This window comes from Etheostoma spectabile, chromosome 4 (genome assembly GCF_008692095.1).
Source record: "Etheostoma spectabile isolate EspeVRDwgs_2016 chromosome 4, UIUC_Espe_1.0, whole genome shotgun sequence".
NCBI lineage: Eukaryota > Metazoa > Chordata > Actinopteri > Perciformes > Percidae > Etheostoma > Etheostoma spectabile.
Window position 1 is genome coordinate 13,309,647 of NC_045736.1, and position 19,413 is coordinate 13,329,059.

The 19,413-nt window shown below is 41.5% G+C and overlaps 1 protein-coding gene and 1 long non-coding RNA gene across 2 annotated transcripts in view; one reads left to right on the forward strand and one right to left on the reverse strand.

Annotated features, from left to right (window-relative positions):
* Positions 1-454: 454 nt before the first annotated feature.
* On the forward strand, positions 455-10,984 carry LOC116688291 (uncharacterized). Its single transcript, XR_004331749.1, has 3 exons — positions 455-539; positions 3,108-3,112; positions 10,975-10,984. It is a non-coding gene; the product is annotated as an uncharacterized LOC116688291 (long non-coding RNA).
* Positions 4,047-19,413, reverse strand: part of klhdc8a (kelch domain containing 8A) — a 35,698-nt gene continuing 20,331 nt past the window's right edge. Inside the window, exons 5-9 of the mRNA XM_032514210.1 lie at positions 18,971-19,135; positions 18,131-18,349; positions 8,391-8,492; positions 6,204-6,352; positions 4,047-5,480 (exon numbers count right to left, since the gene is read on the reverse strand). Of these exons, the coding sequence (XP_032370101.1) occupies positions 5,424-5,480; positions 6,204-6,352; positions 8,391-8,492; positions 18,131-18,349; positions 18,971-19,135 (692 nt within the window). The 3' untranslated portion in view covers positions 4,047-5,423. The remainder of the gene's footprint in view (positions 5,481-6,203; positions 6,353-8,390; positions 8,493-18,130; positions 18,350-18,970; positions 19,136-19,413) is intronic.

Sequence of the window (19,413 nt, forward strand, 5' to 3'; positions counted from 1 at the left end):
TGAGGATACCATTAGTTTTCACTAGATTCAAAAAATTAGATTTTTTTTTCACCTCAAGCAACGTTCTCAGCCTCTGTATGGTCATGGTCTTGACTTTTCCTCAACCCCTTACAGTCTTTGTTTTGGCTTTGGTCTCGGTTAGGGTTGGGCACCTTCAGATAACCAATTCCGATTTTTGCTTTTCCTGTTCTGATCGATTCAGATAATGTTGGGTTTTTATTTTGATTCAATGGTGATTTTACAGTTTTACCGGCCGTTTTCAACGTAAAATAGAGCCAATCTTTAGAGCTTAACTGTGCTCCACGGCTGCAGAACAACTGGAGGTACGGTGGCCTCTACGGAAAAAAAAAACTAGATGGCTGTTAAAATCGGCTCCGATGATCGGTTTTCAAAACCAAATTTTCAAAACGATTCCAATAAAAGATTCCATAGGAAAAATGGATATAAGTGCGTTACTGCTGCGGTGTTCGCTCCCAGGCTCACCCCCCTCTCTGTCAAAGCCCAAAAAACCCAAGTGAACAGGTGAAGCAAACAAATATGTTACCACGCCAGGATGATGAACACACCCACCACCTACAGTGTAATAAAAATTACAATAATAATGAATAATACATAATATAAATGATCCCATAAACAACATTCAGTATGTGGCTCCTACAATGCACTTCGACCAGACTAACTTCCAATGCCCTCACGGCCTCAACCATGCACCCAGCCTCTGATACTCCCACACATACGCACTGTGGACTTTCCTGCCAAAGTAGCATTTGAATGTGCAAATACACATGTTCCCGCAAATTATGTAACCCATATGGAAACCTTGTGTTCAGATCAAACACGTCGGTACACAACCAGATAGGATCACCCGTGTGCTCTGTCAAACTCACAGCAAAGCATACAGGTGTGTAAAAGATACACAGAGCTGATGTAGGAGATAATGCAGTATGTGAAAGCCAATAATGTACTACTTGAGAAAATTGACATAAAAGCATTCTGTCAATAAGCCAATAACAATATTGACTGGTTGGCAGACTGGTAGCCTTTAATATATCACCTTTTGAGTCTTTTCGACTTACTTTGAAATAAACAGTGTGAGTCAACTTCTTTATTGATGTTTTGAGTACAGGAAACCCAATTACCTCAATTTTCTAGATGTCCTTTACTATGTCTCAGGGGCCATGAAGACCTCAGGAGGGGGGCTGGCATCTCCCTTAGAGATAGGGTGAGAAGCTCAGTCATCCGAGAGGAGCTCGGAGTAGAGCCGCTGCTCCTTCGCGTTGAAAGGAGCCAGTTGAGGTGGTTCGGGCATCTGGTAAGGATGCCTCCTGGGGGGGTCTCTAGGGAGGTGGTCCAGGCACGTCCAGCTGGGAGGAGGCCTCGGGGAAGACCCAGGACTAGGTGGAGAGATTATATCTCCAACCTGGCCTGGGAACGCCTCGGGATCCCCCAGTCGGAGCTGGTTGATGTGGCTCGGGAAAGGGAAGTTTGGGGTCCCCTGCTGGAGCTGCTGCCCCCGCGACCCGATACTATGCAGATAATCAATGGATGGATGGATGGATGGAAGGAAGACAGCAGTGTGACTTCTGGGACAAAAATATGATTATCGGCCTCATTATTGAAACATCGCTTGTCAGATTTCCTGATTTTTCCTTTGGCGACCGACACATAAAAGATTTTAGAATTTGTTTACTTTCTGTAGTAAAAGTCATGTACTGTACCTGTCCTTTTATTTGATGGGTTAAGTGAGAGTTTGTAATTCAGGCGAATAACTTTCCCCTCCTGCGTTTTCTGCCTCTGCTGTGTGACAGGGAAATTAGTTAGATTGCTTTAAAGTGGAAGAAACCCAAAGAGGAACAGAGATTGGTCACACACACACACACACACACACACACACACACACACACACACACACACACACACATAGCCAGCCTGACTCACATGCAATCAACCCATTTTTAAAATAGACAAAGCACATTTCAAAATGAAGTCCCTATCCAAATTTCCAATTCACAAACAATTAAAGTTGCATATAAAGTTGCATATATATAGCTTATATATGAACATTTTCAATAGATGGTAAAGGCGGAAATTACCAATAAGATTGCTGATTTGAATTGTTTTGATCAATTCAAAGATTTGAAGTCACCGACTATGTGGCAAGTTTTCCTTTTCATGTAAAAGATCGCACCACCATTCAATGTGTGGATCACTGTTCAAACCGACGTGGTGTCTTTCTGACTTGTGACAGAGCGGTGTGCATCAAGATTGCTAGAACATCGGAGAGATTCAGCTATACATGTTTGAGCCTCATGCCGGGTTCAGACAGGAGGCAGAAGCACTGCTATGGTTTTAGCGCCCTGAACCCTGCATTAGTCAGACCCAGACTCGGATGATGAGGCTGTTGTGCACCAAAAGTGGCGACTAGCAGATGTATCAGAATGGTAAGTGCAGGGGCGAATGCAGGATTCTTTTAAGTGGAGGGCCAATATTGGGGGGGGGAGGCACATTTTATCAGAATACATCATAGAACATCTGCTTTGAAATATTGGATAAGATAGAACAACACAATGTAATTCTGCTAAATAAAACGTCAACCTCATTATTAGTTTCACTTGTTTTAATTTTAAACAAGTTGTATATCCGAATACAATACACATTTGCTATGGGCTCAGTGTGCAAATTTCAAACAATTCCAGTGCTGGTTCCATGGTATCAGAAGTTTGGATGGTTGTTATGGAAACATTAATTGGTCATCTGACCAGGGCTGGGAAGATTGGCAGAACAGGCAACCAAGTGACAGTACTCTTATCACAACTGTCTGAGTGACAGCACTCTAGCCCCGCCCCTGGGTAAGGGGAGTTAGCATCTTGTGTTTGGTTATGTTGTTTGTTAGCTGACTGTAACTGTCAGTGGCTGAAAACTACGATTACATTGTGTATTTTTTCTTTCTGTACTGACAAGTAAGTCCTCTCTTTTCCAATGAAAGTAGCTATAAAGCACTAGTTCCAAAAGCACTAGTTCAAAAAGTTGTCATCATGTAACATTCGCATGAAGCCAAAGGGCATTTTATGGCTGTGCGGAGGATCTACGCAGAGTTTTTGCAGTAGGCTACGTAAGTGGCCTGATGTTTAATACTTGTGCGCTGGTGTGTGTGTCGAGCCAGCATGTGTGTGTGTGTGTGTGTGTGTGTGGGGGGGGGGAGAGTGTAATATAATATTTCTTGTGTGTTTACTTGTTTATGTGTTTTTGTTTTTTCCTGTTATTGCAGAAAAGGCTGCTGCTGTAATAACAAAATTTCCCCGTTGTGGGATGAATAAAGTATAATCTAATCTAATCTAATCTAATCTAATAGTGAGAGAGCGAGTGCCGACTCTAGTCATAGTCATAGTGAGAGAAACAAAGTGTCTCCCCTGTTCTTTCTGACCACGGTAGGAAATCTGTAGCAGGAGAAGTTAACCCTCTTCTTGATTTCATCTTGTTTGTGGAGAAGGAGAACCAGGAAATGAGTCGGGGGGAATGCAACGCTACCAAGCCACGGCCGAGCGGCGTCAGGCTATGGCGTAGACTCAGAGGGGTCTGCGGGGGTACGCCGTTGATTCCACGCACAACCATAAAACGGCCTTTAGGCTAGTGGTCGTGTGGGCTGACTGCCTGCTGCTCACGGCGCAAAAAGAGCGGGAGGGAGACTGTGTGCTGTTAGCAGGAGAGCCGTAGACTGTGATCACTCTGAGCAGCATGCATGGAAATCAATGACAATGTAATATATATCCTGCCTGCTGGTCTAAAGTCGCGAAAATGTTCGCTAGTCGCTCTATAGACAGCTCCGATTTTTAGGGAAATGCTCAGACATCTTCCCCTTCAGTAGAATAATGTGAACACACCTCTCTAGTGACCAACTTTCCACGGATACAAGTCATAGTCAAGTTCAGACATTTTAGGCGACATTAACACAAGAAAAACACATTTTTGAGCAGAGGGAATCATTTCTATTTCAATTCTAAAATTAAAAAAATAATAATGAAATGATCTGACTAAGACAACATACCTGCACATGTAATATTACACTCTCAGTTTATACCACTTTAGTCTGGAGAACTTAAGCCAGTATAATGAGTAAGTGAACGCGCCACAAACTTGTGTGGATTCCTGTGTGCAGTCACTGCCATCTAGAGGAAAACAAGTGAAATACACACTGCAGATCCCACTTATTCCACTGAATATGACTTTTTATATCTTCAATTTAGCGTGACATGATTGGGTGTGGGGCAGATCGGAGATTGTTCATGTTGTAGGATGAAATAAAAATCTTCAGAAGAGGAGTTTTCAACACAATGGGATATTTCACAGCTTAGACAACTGTGACAAAACAGCCTGAGCCAAAGAGACAAGAGATTGGCTTTGACTATAAAGACAGAAAAGATAATACCAAACAATAAATCATCTCTGAAGTCACAAAAACAAGTCTGTAACATCACAACCTGAGAGAACTGAGGATCATTACAGCACAGCACGTTGCACAAATGGAAATGACAACTTGTATTGCTGCAGTAATAAAGTGTGTACAAATCTGTCAGACACAAACAAGATTAATTTCTTTGCCTACAACAGCAGCCTGCAATTACCTAAAGAAACAACACATTGCCATTTAATATATATACAATGATTTTCATATACGCAATGCATTAAATCCTATCTATGATCATGCCCACTAATGTGCACTGTTACAGCATAGAAGAGTGATAGTATACCATTCTCAGTGTAATTACTACAATACATTACACTAGAAATTAGTGATGGTAAAATCAACTCCCGCTCAGGGTTAATTGTTTTAGTGCAAATTTTGTTACAGTACAGTTTAACCAAACATCACTTCCTGGTGCGTTTTATTTGCTATATGATATTAAATAATAAACAAATATTGCAGTCCTGTCATCAAAATATTATGTGGAAATTACACTATGTACAAGTGCTCACTTATTAGCAAGCTGCACACAAATAAACACATGACACAAAACCAAACATAAAATGCATATTTGCCATAAAAAGGTCTTCCGAGTATTTCCCGTCTACATTACTAGACATAAAAGCTACAAAATAGTTTCTGCTCCAAGTATGCACTGCAACGTACACAGAAGTGTCACATACTAAAAGTACGGAACATAACTCGGTATAAAGAAAGAGCCAGCTCCTCCGTTGTGCATGTGTGTGCTTACATGTGGGGCTCAGTGTCAGGACAGCGCAGCAGGGGGCAGTGTCGTCCACCACATCACCAAGTCAGGGACATTCACTCAGACTCTCTTCTGTCTTCGTTTCTTCAATGCGTCCTATATATTGCAGCTACAGTCTGATTCAGGAGGGTTGAACAGAGAAGAACAGAGAAGTGGAATCGTTGATCGGCTTCATTCATCTGGTGTCACTTACTGCTACAGATACTCTTCTTCTTTTACATACAGGATCTCATGGGCAGTGCGATGGAGAACCTGAGAGAGAGAGAGAGAAGAGAGAGAGAGAGAGAGAGAGAGAGAGAGAGAGAGAGAGAGAGAGAGAGAGAGAGAGAGAGAAGTTGGTGGTCAAAGATTGGAAGCATTTGCATACTGACATTTCATTTAATCTGCTACCTTTCATTTAAATAATTGTATGTTAAGTAACTTTCCCCACCAGAGAGGTGACATTTCCACATCCCTAGCACCATTCTACGGTCCCTGCCTTTGCCTACTGGAACTGTTTGGGAAAAATTGGTTTTGAATCCAATCACTGGTTCCAAATTGAACAGGCGCAAGATTTTCTTTTTAAGTCGAGGGCATGCGTGACTTTGTGCCAAGTCTATAAGATGCTAACGAGAGACTTCTGTAATGTCAATACAGTAAAAATGGACCTACTTAACAATGTTGATTCACTGCTGGCTAGAAGTTAGCATCAATCATTCCCTGCTTATGCCCGAGGGTTTGACCAATCCCTGGGACAATCTTTCCCTAAACTAAACACTACAGAATATTACTGTTAGATAAATTACACTCACAGCTGGGGAGCACTCTGCATTGAGCCGAGGGAATAAATAAATAGGTAAACTGTGGGACACACTTGTCAGTGAGAAACACCTGTCACCATGAATAATAGATGTCTTCATTGCTACTGTACTTACGCATGTACTGTTTATGTATGTAAATGTATAACATTTACAGTTAAATTTAGCATGAGTTCACCTGGTTGACTCCTCCCACCACTAGGAGGCGGTCTCTGATGACGATGGAGGAGGTGGAGCATCGGGGGAAGTTCATGGGAGCCAGCCTCTCCCACTTCTTCCTCTGAGGATGAAAGGCCTCCACTGTGTCCAGCGCCGAGGGCTCATGACCTGGAGAATGTCAAATGTAAAAAAGAATGGACGTAGCAACGCCAACATCGCCCATTGGCTTGTGGACTGCTGTTTTGAAGCCTTGAGTTGGCCGTTGCCATCCTGGATTTTTTTGTTTGTTTTTTAACTGGTGTGTGTTTTTGATGAGAAGGTGAAGCTGGTGAAGATGATGTGCCTTAATTCGTGTTGTAAATGTTTAAAATGGCCCTGCGCTAGGCTAAACGCTAAAGAGGGAAAGTCACCGATTATTTTCATTCGGCGGCCGCAAAAGACATCCGGCCGAGTTTTACCGGCAGGTATAACGCAAACCTCAAGGTACTGCCGCTGGTTATCTGCAAGTACGACTCCAGAAAATAGGCTTTCCCTTAAATTACCAGCTAATGCTAGCACAAGCTAGCTAGCTACGGTTGACAAAGTGCTTCTGAACGCTGAACAAGACATTTTAGGTGACCAAAATGTTCCTATCAACTTTGTCAGGGTTAACGCTTAAGACAAAAAACATGGACAACACTCAAAAACAAGTTCATGGCTATGTTAATGTTCACGGCGCTATGGTTAGCATTGCTAAGTCTCTGTCCTGATTGACAGGTTGCGTGTAGCCATGCCCCTAAAGCATGCTCTGTTTCGCATCATCGTCTATTAATGGTCATAAACCCATTATGAAAATGTTTACTGAGGTAATAAATCAAGTGAGAAGTATGGCCATTTTCTCATAGGCTTCTATACAAGTTGATTTTGTTTTTTTGCAACCAGTGGAGTCGTCAGTGGAGTAGAGTCCCGTCTGCAGCCTAGATAGAGGTTGCTGGTTTGAGCCACTTCCGCATTGGCTTCACGTTTTAGACCCAGAAGCTCTGTCCATTTTTTCTTTACAGTCATGGTACACACACACCAGACATATTGAAAAGGCAGTGAATAATCCCCCATGTTTAACTTGTGTATACTGACTGACTGGCATACTGTACAGGGTATTTCTCCGGTGGAAGCTCATATTTTAACATTTAACAACCACAATGCATCAGGATTTTATTTATTTATGTCATCAGGATTTATTTTTTAACAAGGAATGTTTTTTTTTACATTTTATGATTAAATACCATGATCTCATTGGATTTATTCACATGAAAACTTATACATTGGGTGCCATTTGTGAAAAAAGCGTGGATCATGCACAACAAAATAAAACATGCAAGAATGAAATCCTCCTTTCAGTAATATGGATATCGAGCCACTCGGCCAGCCTTGCCAAAACTCTTATTCAAGAACTTTAATATCCAATGAAAAATAATCTCAAAATAAAATAAAATAGCACAATGTGGTGTCGGGAGTGTTTTAATCACAGTATTTTTCCTCAGTAGCGGCTGAATACAACCAGCAACTGCTGCTCGGATGTCCTCATTCAATGGCACAATACAATACAGCGCTTTACTAAGTTTGAAATACTTCTATTTTAGGTATATAATTTATTGTTTATTGGTGAAGTAGCATTGATTATTTTGAGGAGGGGATCCATTTAGTCCCCACAGAGGCAGGGATATCTAGATTAGATAGATAGATAGATAGATAGATAGATGTTTATTGATCCCAAGAAAAATGGGAGATTGTTCTGATATGAATTATGTAACATGGATGCAGACAAAGGCAATCCACGTACTATGCAGTGTGAAAGCAGCTAATGTGAGGAATGAGGAATGAGGAATTCTAAGTGATGACAACAACACTGCCGGCGCGTCCACATGAAACAACCCTTCTGTGATTGCGCACAACCCAACCCCTCCTCCACGCAGTGGCTAGTAGCCAAGGACTCTTCAGAAGAGGTAATTATCTTCACTCGAGCTTCTGATAGGAAAAGTCACCGGATGCCACAATGTTCTGAACAAAGTCATACTGAGAAATATAGAGAGAGTTGTGTGGAGCTGATAGTCCTAATTAGCTTTGTAGCCACTCATTTGGCAATGGCTTGAATGTAACGGACGTTTATTAATATCAAAAAGTTACGCACTAAAGCTTTAAAGTTCAGTTTACAATGTGTCCGTCTTACCAAGTCCTCCTGCTACTACCATCCGGCCACGCAGGAAAGCAGCAGCAAAGTCGGCTCTCTTTGTTTTCATCGCCACCGTCTCCTCCGACTTCAGCCAGGCACCTACAGAAGAAGACACGACAGCTGAAATGAGCAGATGTGTGTGTGTGTGTGTGTGTGTGTGTGTGTGTGTGTGTGTGTGTGTCTGTGTGCGCGCACAAGCTTATGAAGTTAGCTGAGGGTGAGGTCATCGGCACTGTAGTCCCCCTTTGGCTGGATAGGATGCTGCTGAGCTTGTTTTCAGAGTGTGACCCGCACAAATAGGTCACCCACCAAGCCAGCTGCAGCCAGGACATGTACACGACACACACACACACTTACGCCTAGCAGGACAAGGATACACAGAGGTTATAACAAACAAAGACTACAAACAGACGGAGAGGGGACAGGAAGTTTGGAGCTAGGGTCAGACTTTTACTAGGTTTGTAAAAGTCCTTTTCACGCTACACTTCCTGTATAGCGTGAAAAGGAGTGGGTTGTACTATTTATAATATTTCATATTATATATCTCTACGTGTATATATACATATACAGTATGTGTATATATATATACACATATATATATATATATATATATATATATATATATAAAGTTCTTTGAAAATCCTACTTTAAACAACTAGAGTGTGTAGTGCTAGTGAGTCGTTTGTGCCTGCACGAGTTCATAGACTTCAATCTTTAGTAAGAAATCTTGTGTGTCAATTTATCCGGCGACTTGATCCGTCTATGAATGATATTATCTTGATCATATCCAACCTCAGATTCAGTACTGTTCATTGAGAGTGGCACAAAGGCCTCTTTTTATGTATAGAGGGTGCATTTTCATATTGTTTTGATATTTTATATTATGGAATTGTATTATGCCTCTGGAATTATTTATGTATTAAATGTTGTGTGTATTGTGCTGTCATTTTATTGGCCCATAAGTCCGTAATAAAGTCTTATTATTATATTATAACATATATGTACTCTATATTTGTTTATAAATGTTTCGGTCTTTGTGATGCTCTTTAGTGCAACACTTGTTTGCTTTTTTAAAGTGCTATATACATGAAATTAACTTAATCTTAAACATTATGATGTTGCGTTAGTTTGAATGACAAAACAACGCCCAGGTTTTGCTGCCACGCAAAACAATGCAACATCATTGAACAGATATCCTGACCAACCAGGAGCTACTAGTACAGTGAGGCATCCCTCAGCCTCCCAACCCTTAGTCTAAATCCACGACCTTCCACTTCCAGGATTGCTCCGTAGCTGCAGGAAATTCCGACATATGTCTTTTCTTTTTCCGCCCAATGTCCTATATCTTCCGCTTTCTTTGTGTTGTCTTCTGGTGGATTTCTGAGGACTATGTTAACTGCTCCTCAGATCTCTGCAGGGTAAATCCAGACAGCTAGCTAGTCTATCTGTCTGATCTGAGTTTTTTGTTGCACGTTTCTTTAACGCACACATGTTCCACCAAAAAAAAAGTGCCTTTTGCAGCCGGACCAGGGCTTGTCAGGATTGTGATTGGTTTAAAGAAATGCCAATAAACCAGTTTTTCTCCCAACCCTGGAATGCTGTGTGGACTAGCCAGACCCTCCTCCGCAGCGCTGTGGATGAAGGTCTGGCAGACTACCCAACCCTTAACACTGCCAAGATGGAAGCCCCACTGCTGGGAATTGAACCCTGGAGCACTCAGGTGCAGTGGTGAGCAGGTGCTTTGTCTCATCCACCATCGAAACAGCTACAGGCACCTTTAATCCCAAAATATTGGAAATGACGCCGCAGGTGTGGAAGACATTAGCATTTTAATTGTATCTCCCTAATTACCAGACACTTAAGACTGTGAATGACAGTTCTCTAAAGACCTGAGTAAAGTGACATTTCCGCTCCAGATGATGAACATCTTTTGTACTTGAGAGTGTTGGAAATGAAAACGCAGCCGCTCTCTTTCTCCAGCAGAACTTTTCTTTTTTACTTTCAGGTTTTGTTGCTGCCAAGTATTGTTTATCTGAAGGAAACCCATGCTGGAAAGAATCGTGACAGGGGGAGAAAGATAACGTCATTAGGGAGCGAGGGAGGGACAGAGAACTAAAAGGAAAGATAGAGACACAACGAGGGACAAAAAAGTGAAAAGAATGTCGTGTTTTTTTATGTTGTCTTATCTTCTGTTTCCTTGTCTAAATCTCTCTTTGTCTTATCTTTTCTTATGCTTATTTTCTTTTTTTCTATCTGCTTACTCTTCATTCTGTCTTCATATTCTCTTTTCATTCTCTTCCTCTCTTTCCTCTTGCCTTGTTATTTCTCCTGCTCTTTCTTATTTATTCTTAATCTTTTTTCTTAAAACAAGAGGCAGAAACAACAAGGTGGAGACAAACAAATAGAGGTGGAGAGAATGAAAGAGATAAGTAGCCAGATGGCGAACCTTCCTGCATGGTGCACCACTGTGTAATGAAAAGCTGTGTTTTCCTTCCCAGCCTGGTTGAAGAGAACAGAACGGAGATCACAGCTGGCTGTTCCCTCTGCTCTCTTCTCTCCCCAGAGGGAATCGTCCTGGCAGATATGTTACACTGGCACTTCACATAAATCTGAGCTGTTCATTAAATAACGGCAGTTATTATGTGGCCAATAATAAGGCTGTACTGATCAAGCTGATCAACTTCTGAAAAACTGATTTACTGAAAGTTGCTGTTGAAGACCCCCTCCAATGAAAATAAACTCATGGTGTCATATGCTAGAGCAGAGCTCTTCAACACAGGCCCCCAAGACCCCTAAGGGGTCCTCAGAGTTCATGCAGCGGGGGCAGAAAGAAAAAAATATTTCTTAAAAAAAATACATTAACATGAATCCAAGATATTTGTAAAGATAAATCTCTTTTTTTTATTTACACATTACAGGCGTACTGTCCTAAAGGCGAGGTAGCCATCCACAGAGAGTTAAGCTTAAGATTCACTGACCCACATTTTAACATTAAAATGTGATGTATAGATTAATAACTATGCCAACAACTACACGTTGTGGCCCTGTTCATTATGCAACTTCATTTTATACAATATACATAGTAAGGGCTCCCTGCTCCATCTCTTTTTTTAATCTGAGGGGTCCTTGGCATGAAAGACCTTGAAGACCCCTGTGCTTGAAGGTAGTGATGGTCAAATGAACCACTGTCTTTACTTTCTGAGCTCACTAGATGGCGCTCTCTGTTCAAAGAAAATGGTTAAAAGCATGGCAGTGCATTGTGTTTGTTGAACCCTTTGTTGAACAGAGAGCGCCATCTAGCGAGCTCAGAAATGAACAGTGGTTCGCGAAGCTTCATTTGACCGCCACTACCTGAAGGCATAAGTGGGCGGAATAAGCCGTCAACACCGACAACTTCGCATTTCTGCCTTGAAACTGCAGCGTACCAATGAATAGGGCTGGGTACCGAATTAAATACTATTCAAGCGCCAACCAAATCGCCTCTACAGTAGAGTATGAAGTCCTCAAGTCAGGTCAAGTCAACTTTAATGCCAATTCTGCAATATGGGCCAGACATACAGAGCAATTGAAAATGTTTCTCTCCCACTCACGGTGCAATAAGGCCACAGACAACAAGCATAATTTAAAAGATAAGAATTATATACAAATGAAGATAAAAAAGTAATATGTACAATAAGATAAACAAGATAAGTAATATATACAATACAGCAATACATTCTAAATAGTGCAAACGTAAGGCAAAATCAAACTACAGAAAACTAAAGTTGAAAGTATTTGAAATATGCAACATGAAATAAAGAGTTCCTGAGTCGTATAATATATAAAGTGCCCAGTGCAGATCCTGATTGGGGGGGGGGTCCCAGAGTTCTTGGGGTCAGGGGAGAGGGGAGGGTGTTGAGCTTCCCAACTGCTTTGGGAATGAAGCTGTTTGCTAGTCTGGTGGAACCGGCTTGGATGCTTTGATACTGTCCCACCATGTCCCAGATGGCAAGAGGCTGAAGTGGCTGTGTGAGGGGTGGGGTGGGGTGGCTGAGGTCACCCACAATGCTGGTTGTATTACGGGTGACACGGGTTTGGTTAATGTCCAGGAGTGAGGGGGGTGGGACACCAATGAACCGCCCACATTTTGGTGGATTTATGAGGACTCACTGCTTTCTTAGATCTCTGCAGGGTAAACTGACACTAGCTAGACTATCTGTCCAATCTGAGTTTTCTCTCGCACGACTATTTTGCAGCGGTTCTGTGCGGAGTTCATCGCCGCCCATGACGATTCTGATTGGTTTAAAGAAATCTCAATAAACTAGAGCATGTTTTCCTTCCATACCCGAATTCTATTTGGAGTAGCCAGATTCTCCTTCAGCTCCTTTGGACGAAGGTCTGGCAAAGCGAGACTAGGGTGTTGGTATCGGTACAAGTATAGAATATTTTTTAACAATACCCAGCCCTACCAATGACAAAACACCATATCAGACAGTCAGGTTATTACACGTCACATGCCTAAGGAACCAATCCCGTCAACTTGCGGGGTGGGGCTTTCCATCTCATCAGCATCACACTGCAGGGAAACGAGAGGAGAAGCCAGCTGTAGCTCCGTGTTGGTATTGTGCAAGCTAAGTTTCACCATTTTTGTAATCCATGGCAGAAACGTGTATAACAATGTGACAATGTGAACACACTCTAACATCGTAGCAGATATTATTGTATGTTTTCACAGCCGCCAGTGCTGCTTCAGCCACTGCTAACAAACAAGATCAGCAAATAATTGGATGGATTTAGCTGTTAATGATTTTTGGATCTACAAAAAATCCTGCACTTTGATTCTGAAAGGAACATTATACTCGTTCTTAGATTTGACTGAATACTGGATCCTGGAAACACGTCTTATTATTTTTCATTTATCAACCAAATGGAAAACAAAACACAACACAAATCTGAAAAGTGGATGCAGTATGCAACCCACAAGACAAGTAATTATTTTTTTATTGTAAGCATTGTTATTATTATAACAATGCTTATAGTGGTACTGGCTGGGAATTACAGTTGTGTCAACACATCACACTACAGACTTATTGTTCAATCCTCTGAGACGGAGTTGCGACTGCAAGCTCTATTCTTATTTGCCTTGGAAGGATTACACGAGTCTTTGCGCCAAGCTCTTCTTTGTAGGATGCAGGGAAAACACCATCATGCATTATTCTACTCTGGAGGGTGGACGGCAGAGGAGAATAAAGAGCGGGAGAGACAGAGAAAATACAGAGAGGGAGACTCAAGACAGAATGAGGGAGATGAGAAGATTCTCTAAAGACTGGGCTTTATAGTCTGTGTGGTAGTAACTTTGTCTACAGCTCCACTCAGTAATTATCCATCGCGATTAAAACTACAAAAGGATTGTGATTGCTTCTCTGTCTTTGATGGGTTCTGTCTGTCTGAAATGTGTGAAATCTCAGAGCACTGCCACACAGACGACTATTTTGGACAGAATCTCACTATTATGTTCTGTCATTTTCAATAATTACATATTGGACCAGGCATGGCCAACACAAGGGCACATTTGCTCTCTTCATATTTCTGCTTGATCCCATCTGCTTTGAAGTCTTTTGGGTAGTTTTGACCATCTCAAGCAGAACAAAGATCAAATATAGGCAATGTGGGAGAACATGTGTTACTAGTTGGCCCCGGGGGGACGCCATCATTTGTGGTTTTTGTCACTGTTGCCTGAGTTCTACATGCCTCAGAGAAGCTTCTGATGAAAGTGTGTCTTCGTTGAATGCAGAAGAACTCGTTGTTCAAGTAATCGGTAACAGAAAAGCAACTTTTAAGGGCTGATTCACCCAAATTGCCTTAAAACTGTATTCCCCTTTTCAACTAAAACTTCCAGGTACAAAGGAGCCACAAGAAATGAAGTCAGGAGGTAAATGCGGAACTAAAAGTGCTCTTTGTAGTTTTCACGGCCTCTGACAAACCATTAAGATGAGCTTGAGATGCAATTTTCACACACAGATCATACTATGACTATAACTGTCATGGTTCCCTATGACTGAATCAAATACACGGCAGCACAATAAATCATTTTATATGATGATCGTAATATCAACATGTGCAATATACACATTACAAAAGACTTTGTGGAAGAAACTCAAGGATTTTTCGAGTTTGTTGAAATAGAGCATCAGCGAAGAACTGTCCATTCAAATGTATCTATGGTGCCTTTTGTGTTCAGTTCACTGTTAAATTTGTTTAATAGAAAAAACTTATTTCCTTTCAGTTTGTTTTTGTTCAACTAGCAATTTGTTGTTGTACCGAACGCAGCAGAAAGGCAGAACTGAGTAGATATTAATATCTGTATTTATCACAAGTTATATCGTTATGCTGTTACTCCACAACGTTATTGCATGTTTTTTCTCATATCGTGCAGCCCTAATTAAATAGCAAATCAAGTTTTCTTTCTCTTTTAAATTCCCTTTCCTTTCTCGTTTGAGATCAAGATCGAGAGCTCGATGCTCTCCCTGGATTGACACACACAATCTCGCTTTATGTTATTTTGCTATTAGACCAGTAAGGAAGTCAAATTATAAACTATAACTTTGTTTTTATTGTCAATAAACATAACAAGAAATGTCTGTCCTTCATCCGAATATTGATAGTAGTGGAACCCAGGGCTTGCTTACTGTTTGAATTGAGCTCTTTAAACGGTTTGTGGCGTTCACAGCAATTCAAGAATTAAATCCCCCTTCCTTTACCACGAATATAGTAGAGCAAAAACAAACGTATTCATGAACTTCAATACCCAATGGAAATTTATCTCAAAATGAAATATCACAACGTGGTGTCAACATAAAACACAGCGCTTTCAAGTCGGAGAGCGGGGTTCGCGAGTTAAGTTAGTTAAGCTAGTTAAGTTTAGGAAAATAAAATAATTCCGCAGAGGCAGGGACATGTAGATCAGAAAACGGAAATCCCACCCTCCATGTAAGGTTCCTGACTTCTTAAAAAACACCCAGGGCCTCTGGAAAAGCTGCTGAGGTGGAATCAGTTTTCAGATATCCTTCTCTGAGATTACCACCTACGACACAATGTAATAGAGGTGAAAGAAATATTAGTTTGGGGTGAACACAGCATTGAAAACCATTTGCATGTAGGGCCGACTCTGAGGGCCACTCACCAAGCGTCAGCATTTGATGAGTTGGGAGTAAGGTCGGGCTGGAAAATGACATCAGAATGCAAAAATATCAAAGTAAAAACATTTTTTCATACCGTCACAACTTTTTTCAGTGCCAACCGTCCCGATCCCCCCAAATAGACTCTATTTCTGTGAAAAACACTGCCCACAATGCAGAAACATCAGCTAACAGGCGTGTGTGTCTTAATACTGGCAATATGAAATGGAACAGTGATAAAATACCACTGTGTGACAGCAGATTGCATGACTATGTGTGTGTGTGTGTGTGGAGAGATATTGCTGCAGACAGGATAATAAAGCAATCTGTTTCTGGATCTTGTAATTTAAAGCGCTCCTCATCCCCAGCCCTAGCTCCGCAGCTCATATCCCATCTCATCTCCACCAAAATTAGATTGGAAAAACAGCGTACGGCTGCCTTCCCCCGTATGTGTGTGAATGTGTGGATATGCATCAGTTGCATCAGTATTTGCATGCAAACGCTTGTGTTTATGTGTGTTGGAAGCCGCCCCCCCCCCCCCCCCCGGTTCTTTTTTCCTTTATCTCGCACACACAGGGCAAACCATCTTCCCATTATCATATATTAACATTATCACTCCCACGTTCTGCTTTATTTGGCTTCCATTTGACCAATGGCGATGTGCGACCGTATATCCAGCTGTCTAAAATGACTTATCGATTCTTGCTCTCCCATTTCTCCTTCCGGTCCCTCCTCAATTTGTTCACCTGTTACTCTGGGGTGTCTCTGCTGGATAGAGGGATACACCATTTCACTGTGCTGTGGGACACAGAGTGTGCACAGAATTAAGAGAGATAGTTTTCTGTTTGACTAGAAAACTACTTCTCTTCATGCTGAGGTTGACGACCATGGATGCTGTCAGTGAAAAAGGATTGTTGCTGCTGCTTGCTATTGGTTGCGTGTTAACCAACTCTAACATAATCAATGTTTTTTGTTTGCAGATTTGATATTTTATTAATCTGAAATGTTAAAAAGAACAGCATATTATTGTTTATGAGATGAGAAGACCGAAGATATCTCCCGTCTATATGCAGTATAGAAGCGTAGTATTAAGCTTAGCATAAAGAGCGGAAGCAGGAAGAAACAAGGCTTTGCGAGCTAGCTGTAAATCTGACTTAGCAGTGCACTTCTATCATTAAAGACAAAAAAACAAGTATTAAAATCAGCAGAACCAGAGATATTGTCTTTTTATTCCCCGTATTCTTCTTCCTTGTCAAAACCTGGCTCCCACATTACCCACAATGCAACTCGACTAAAGGGCTCTTCACACTGGGAGCAACACTTTGCCTGCGTAGTCCTGTGGATCCGTTGGGTCTACTACGCTCCTCACGTGAATGACAACGCTCCGCGAGTTAACGCCAGGAGATCACTGTGTGGTAGTGGTGTGTGATACTGCAATATTTGGTATTGATTTGATACCAAGTAAATACAGGGCCAGTATCACCAATACCGATATGATACCGATACAATACCGATACTTTTAAATAATTAAGGTGGATACATCATCAAATTTCTAAATCTGAATGAACTTTAGGCGTTTAGGTTGTGATGGAGAACAATAATATTTGTGCACGCACTGTGCATAAGCTTAGGCGCATTTTACTAATGCGCTGTTAAAATAACAAGGAAATGCTACGTCATCCACTTTAGACCAGGTGAGTGGTGGTCAATGGCGCAATCACTTCCTGCTGCCTCAAAATAGCAATACGCCAAGAATGCACCTGAACACACCTCCCTGTAAGACCAGCACACCCACGGGTGCAAAGATGGACGCAGGTGCATTTGCTATTTACACGACGTGGACGTAGGACAGTCTTAAAATAGCAAAGACACCGGTGCAAGATAGGGCCCTAAGTGTTTTGGTGATTTTTCCTTTGGGGTATTAATAAGTTAAAACCTAAAGAAAGAATGTTCATATGCTTGTATACATGCGTTGTGTTAACAATGTATTTTACAGCCTTTTTACAAATTATACAGCTTGCTGTTGTTTCATTTTAAGCCTGAAAATGTAGCCACACCACGCACCTCTTCCTTACCTCCATTCATCTGCTCTGTCTCTGTCCTGTGTGTGTGTGTGTGTGTGTGTGTGTGTGTGTGTGTGTGTGTGTGTGTGTGTGTGTGTGTGTGTGTGGTGTGTGTGTGTGTGTGTGTGTGTGTGTGTGCTGCTGGCAACTGCCAAGCCTAGCTGCTTGCTTGCTTGTTTGCCTGGCGCCAGTATGTCACGTACAACATTTTATCCTACTTATTATTTCTTGTATATCCTCTATGTGTGCTGTGTGTCTTTTATTTTGCTGCTATAGCACTGAAATTTCCCAATTTGGGATCAATAAAGTCTATCTAATGTAATCTAATACTTTGAACAACCTTTTGTCATAGAGCATGTGCAGTGTGTGCATGTGCAAGCCTTCTAATTCGTGAATTAGGGCTCAACAGTGCTACTCAATGTGTACGACTATTAAAGTTTATAACCAAGTATGGAGCTATTATCAAATGGCTAAAACAATAAATGCAAGCCTATAAAAGGAAAATTTGTTTTCGTACCGTGATTGGTGTCAAAAATGTTGATGTTCTTGGTGAACTTGGAGCTCTGGTGTCCTCCTCCCTGCCGCAGTCCTCCGAGCAGGCACAACCTCCCGGTTGTGTCCCATATCACGCCCCCATACGAACGTTTACAAGGCATGATGGGTAGCGTAGTCCAAGAGCGCGTCTCTGTGTCATACACCTCGAAGGCTTTCACTGGTCGCTTACACTGGCGACCGCCTAAAAGATTGTATAAGAAGAATAGTCATCAATATAAATGTAAAGATAGAGTATTGTGTAGAAACTCTCGCACACTGTCTAACTAGCAAAAAAAATAAAAATGTAAGTTTAATAGCAAGCAACGTTTCGGTACTAGACCATCTTCGGGCAAATGGTGTTACATCCTGAGAAGCCATCTGTTGTAGGAAGTACATCAATCAACAACTTCCACATGAAATTCGGCTTAAATACATCATATTTATTCACATATCCGTTACTGTAAATGGAGCTTGAACTTGAATACAACACCCTCTATAGTAACGATAATATTATTTATCATACCAGAGCAATCTTTAGTATATGAATATTGATTTCTGTATAATGAATGCACACAAAAAAATTAAGAAAGCATTCATAGACAAGACATATTTCTAAAACCTGCTGGTACCTTAGTCATTAATACATAAATAGAGGAAAAATACCACATTTAACATAGGAGTCCTCACGAAAAAATCAATAGGAAATAACTTCATACTTGGCATTACTTTTCGTGTATTGGAATTTTGCAAAATAATGTCAGTTGTTTTACACACACAGTGAAGCTTTTGTAGTGTAAACACACCCATGCTGATCGGATTGTACCTGCCACGTAGAGTTTGCTGGCCAGCAGATGTATGTTGGCATCGTAGCGCGGCGTCGGCATGGGAGGAAGTAGCGCCCACACGTCCTTCCGAAGATCGTACTGCTGCAGGATGCTACGAGGGAGCAGATCAGCCCCCATTCCCCCCACAGCTAGTGCCCGACCATCTACACACACACACACACACACACACACACACACACAGAGCAAGAGCAAGATTTTCCATTTGAGTGCTTTTATGTTTTTATAATGTATTGGATTAGCAGTAGGGGTGGTGGTGGGGGAGATTGAAAATCGTATGTAATGTGATTTTTTTTTTTTTGCTTTTTAAAATCTATCTCCCTTAGAGATAGGGTGAGAAGCTCAGTCATCCGAGAGGAGCTCGGAGTAGAGCCGCCGCTCCTTTGCTTCGAAAGGAGCCAGTTGAGGTGGTTGGGGTATCTGG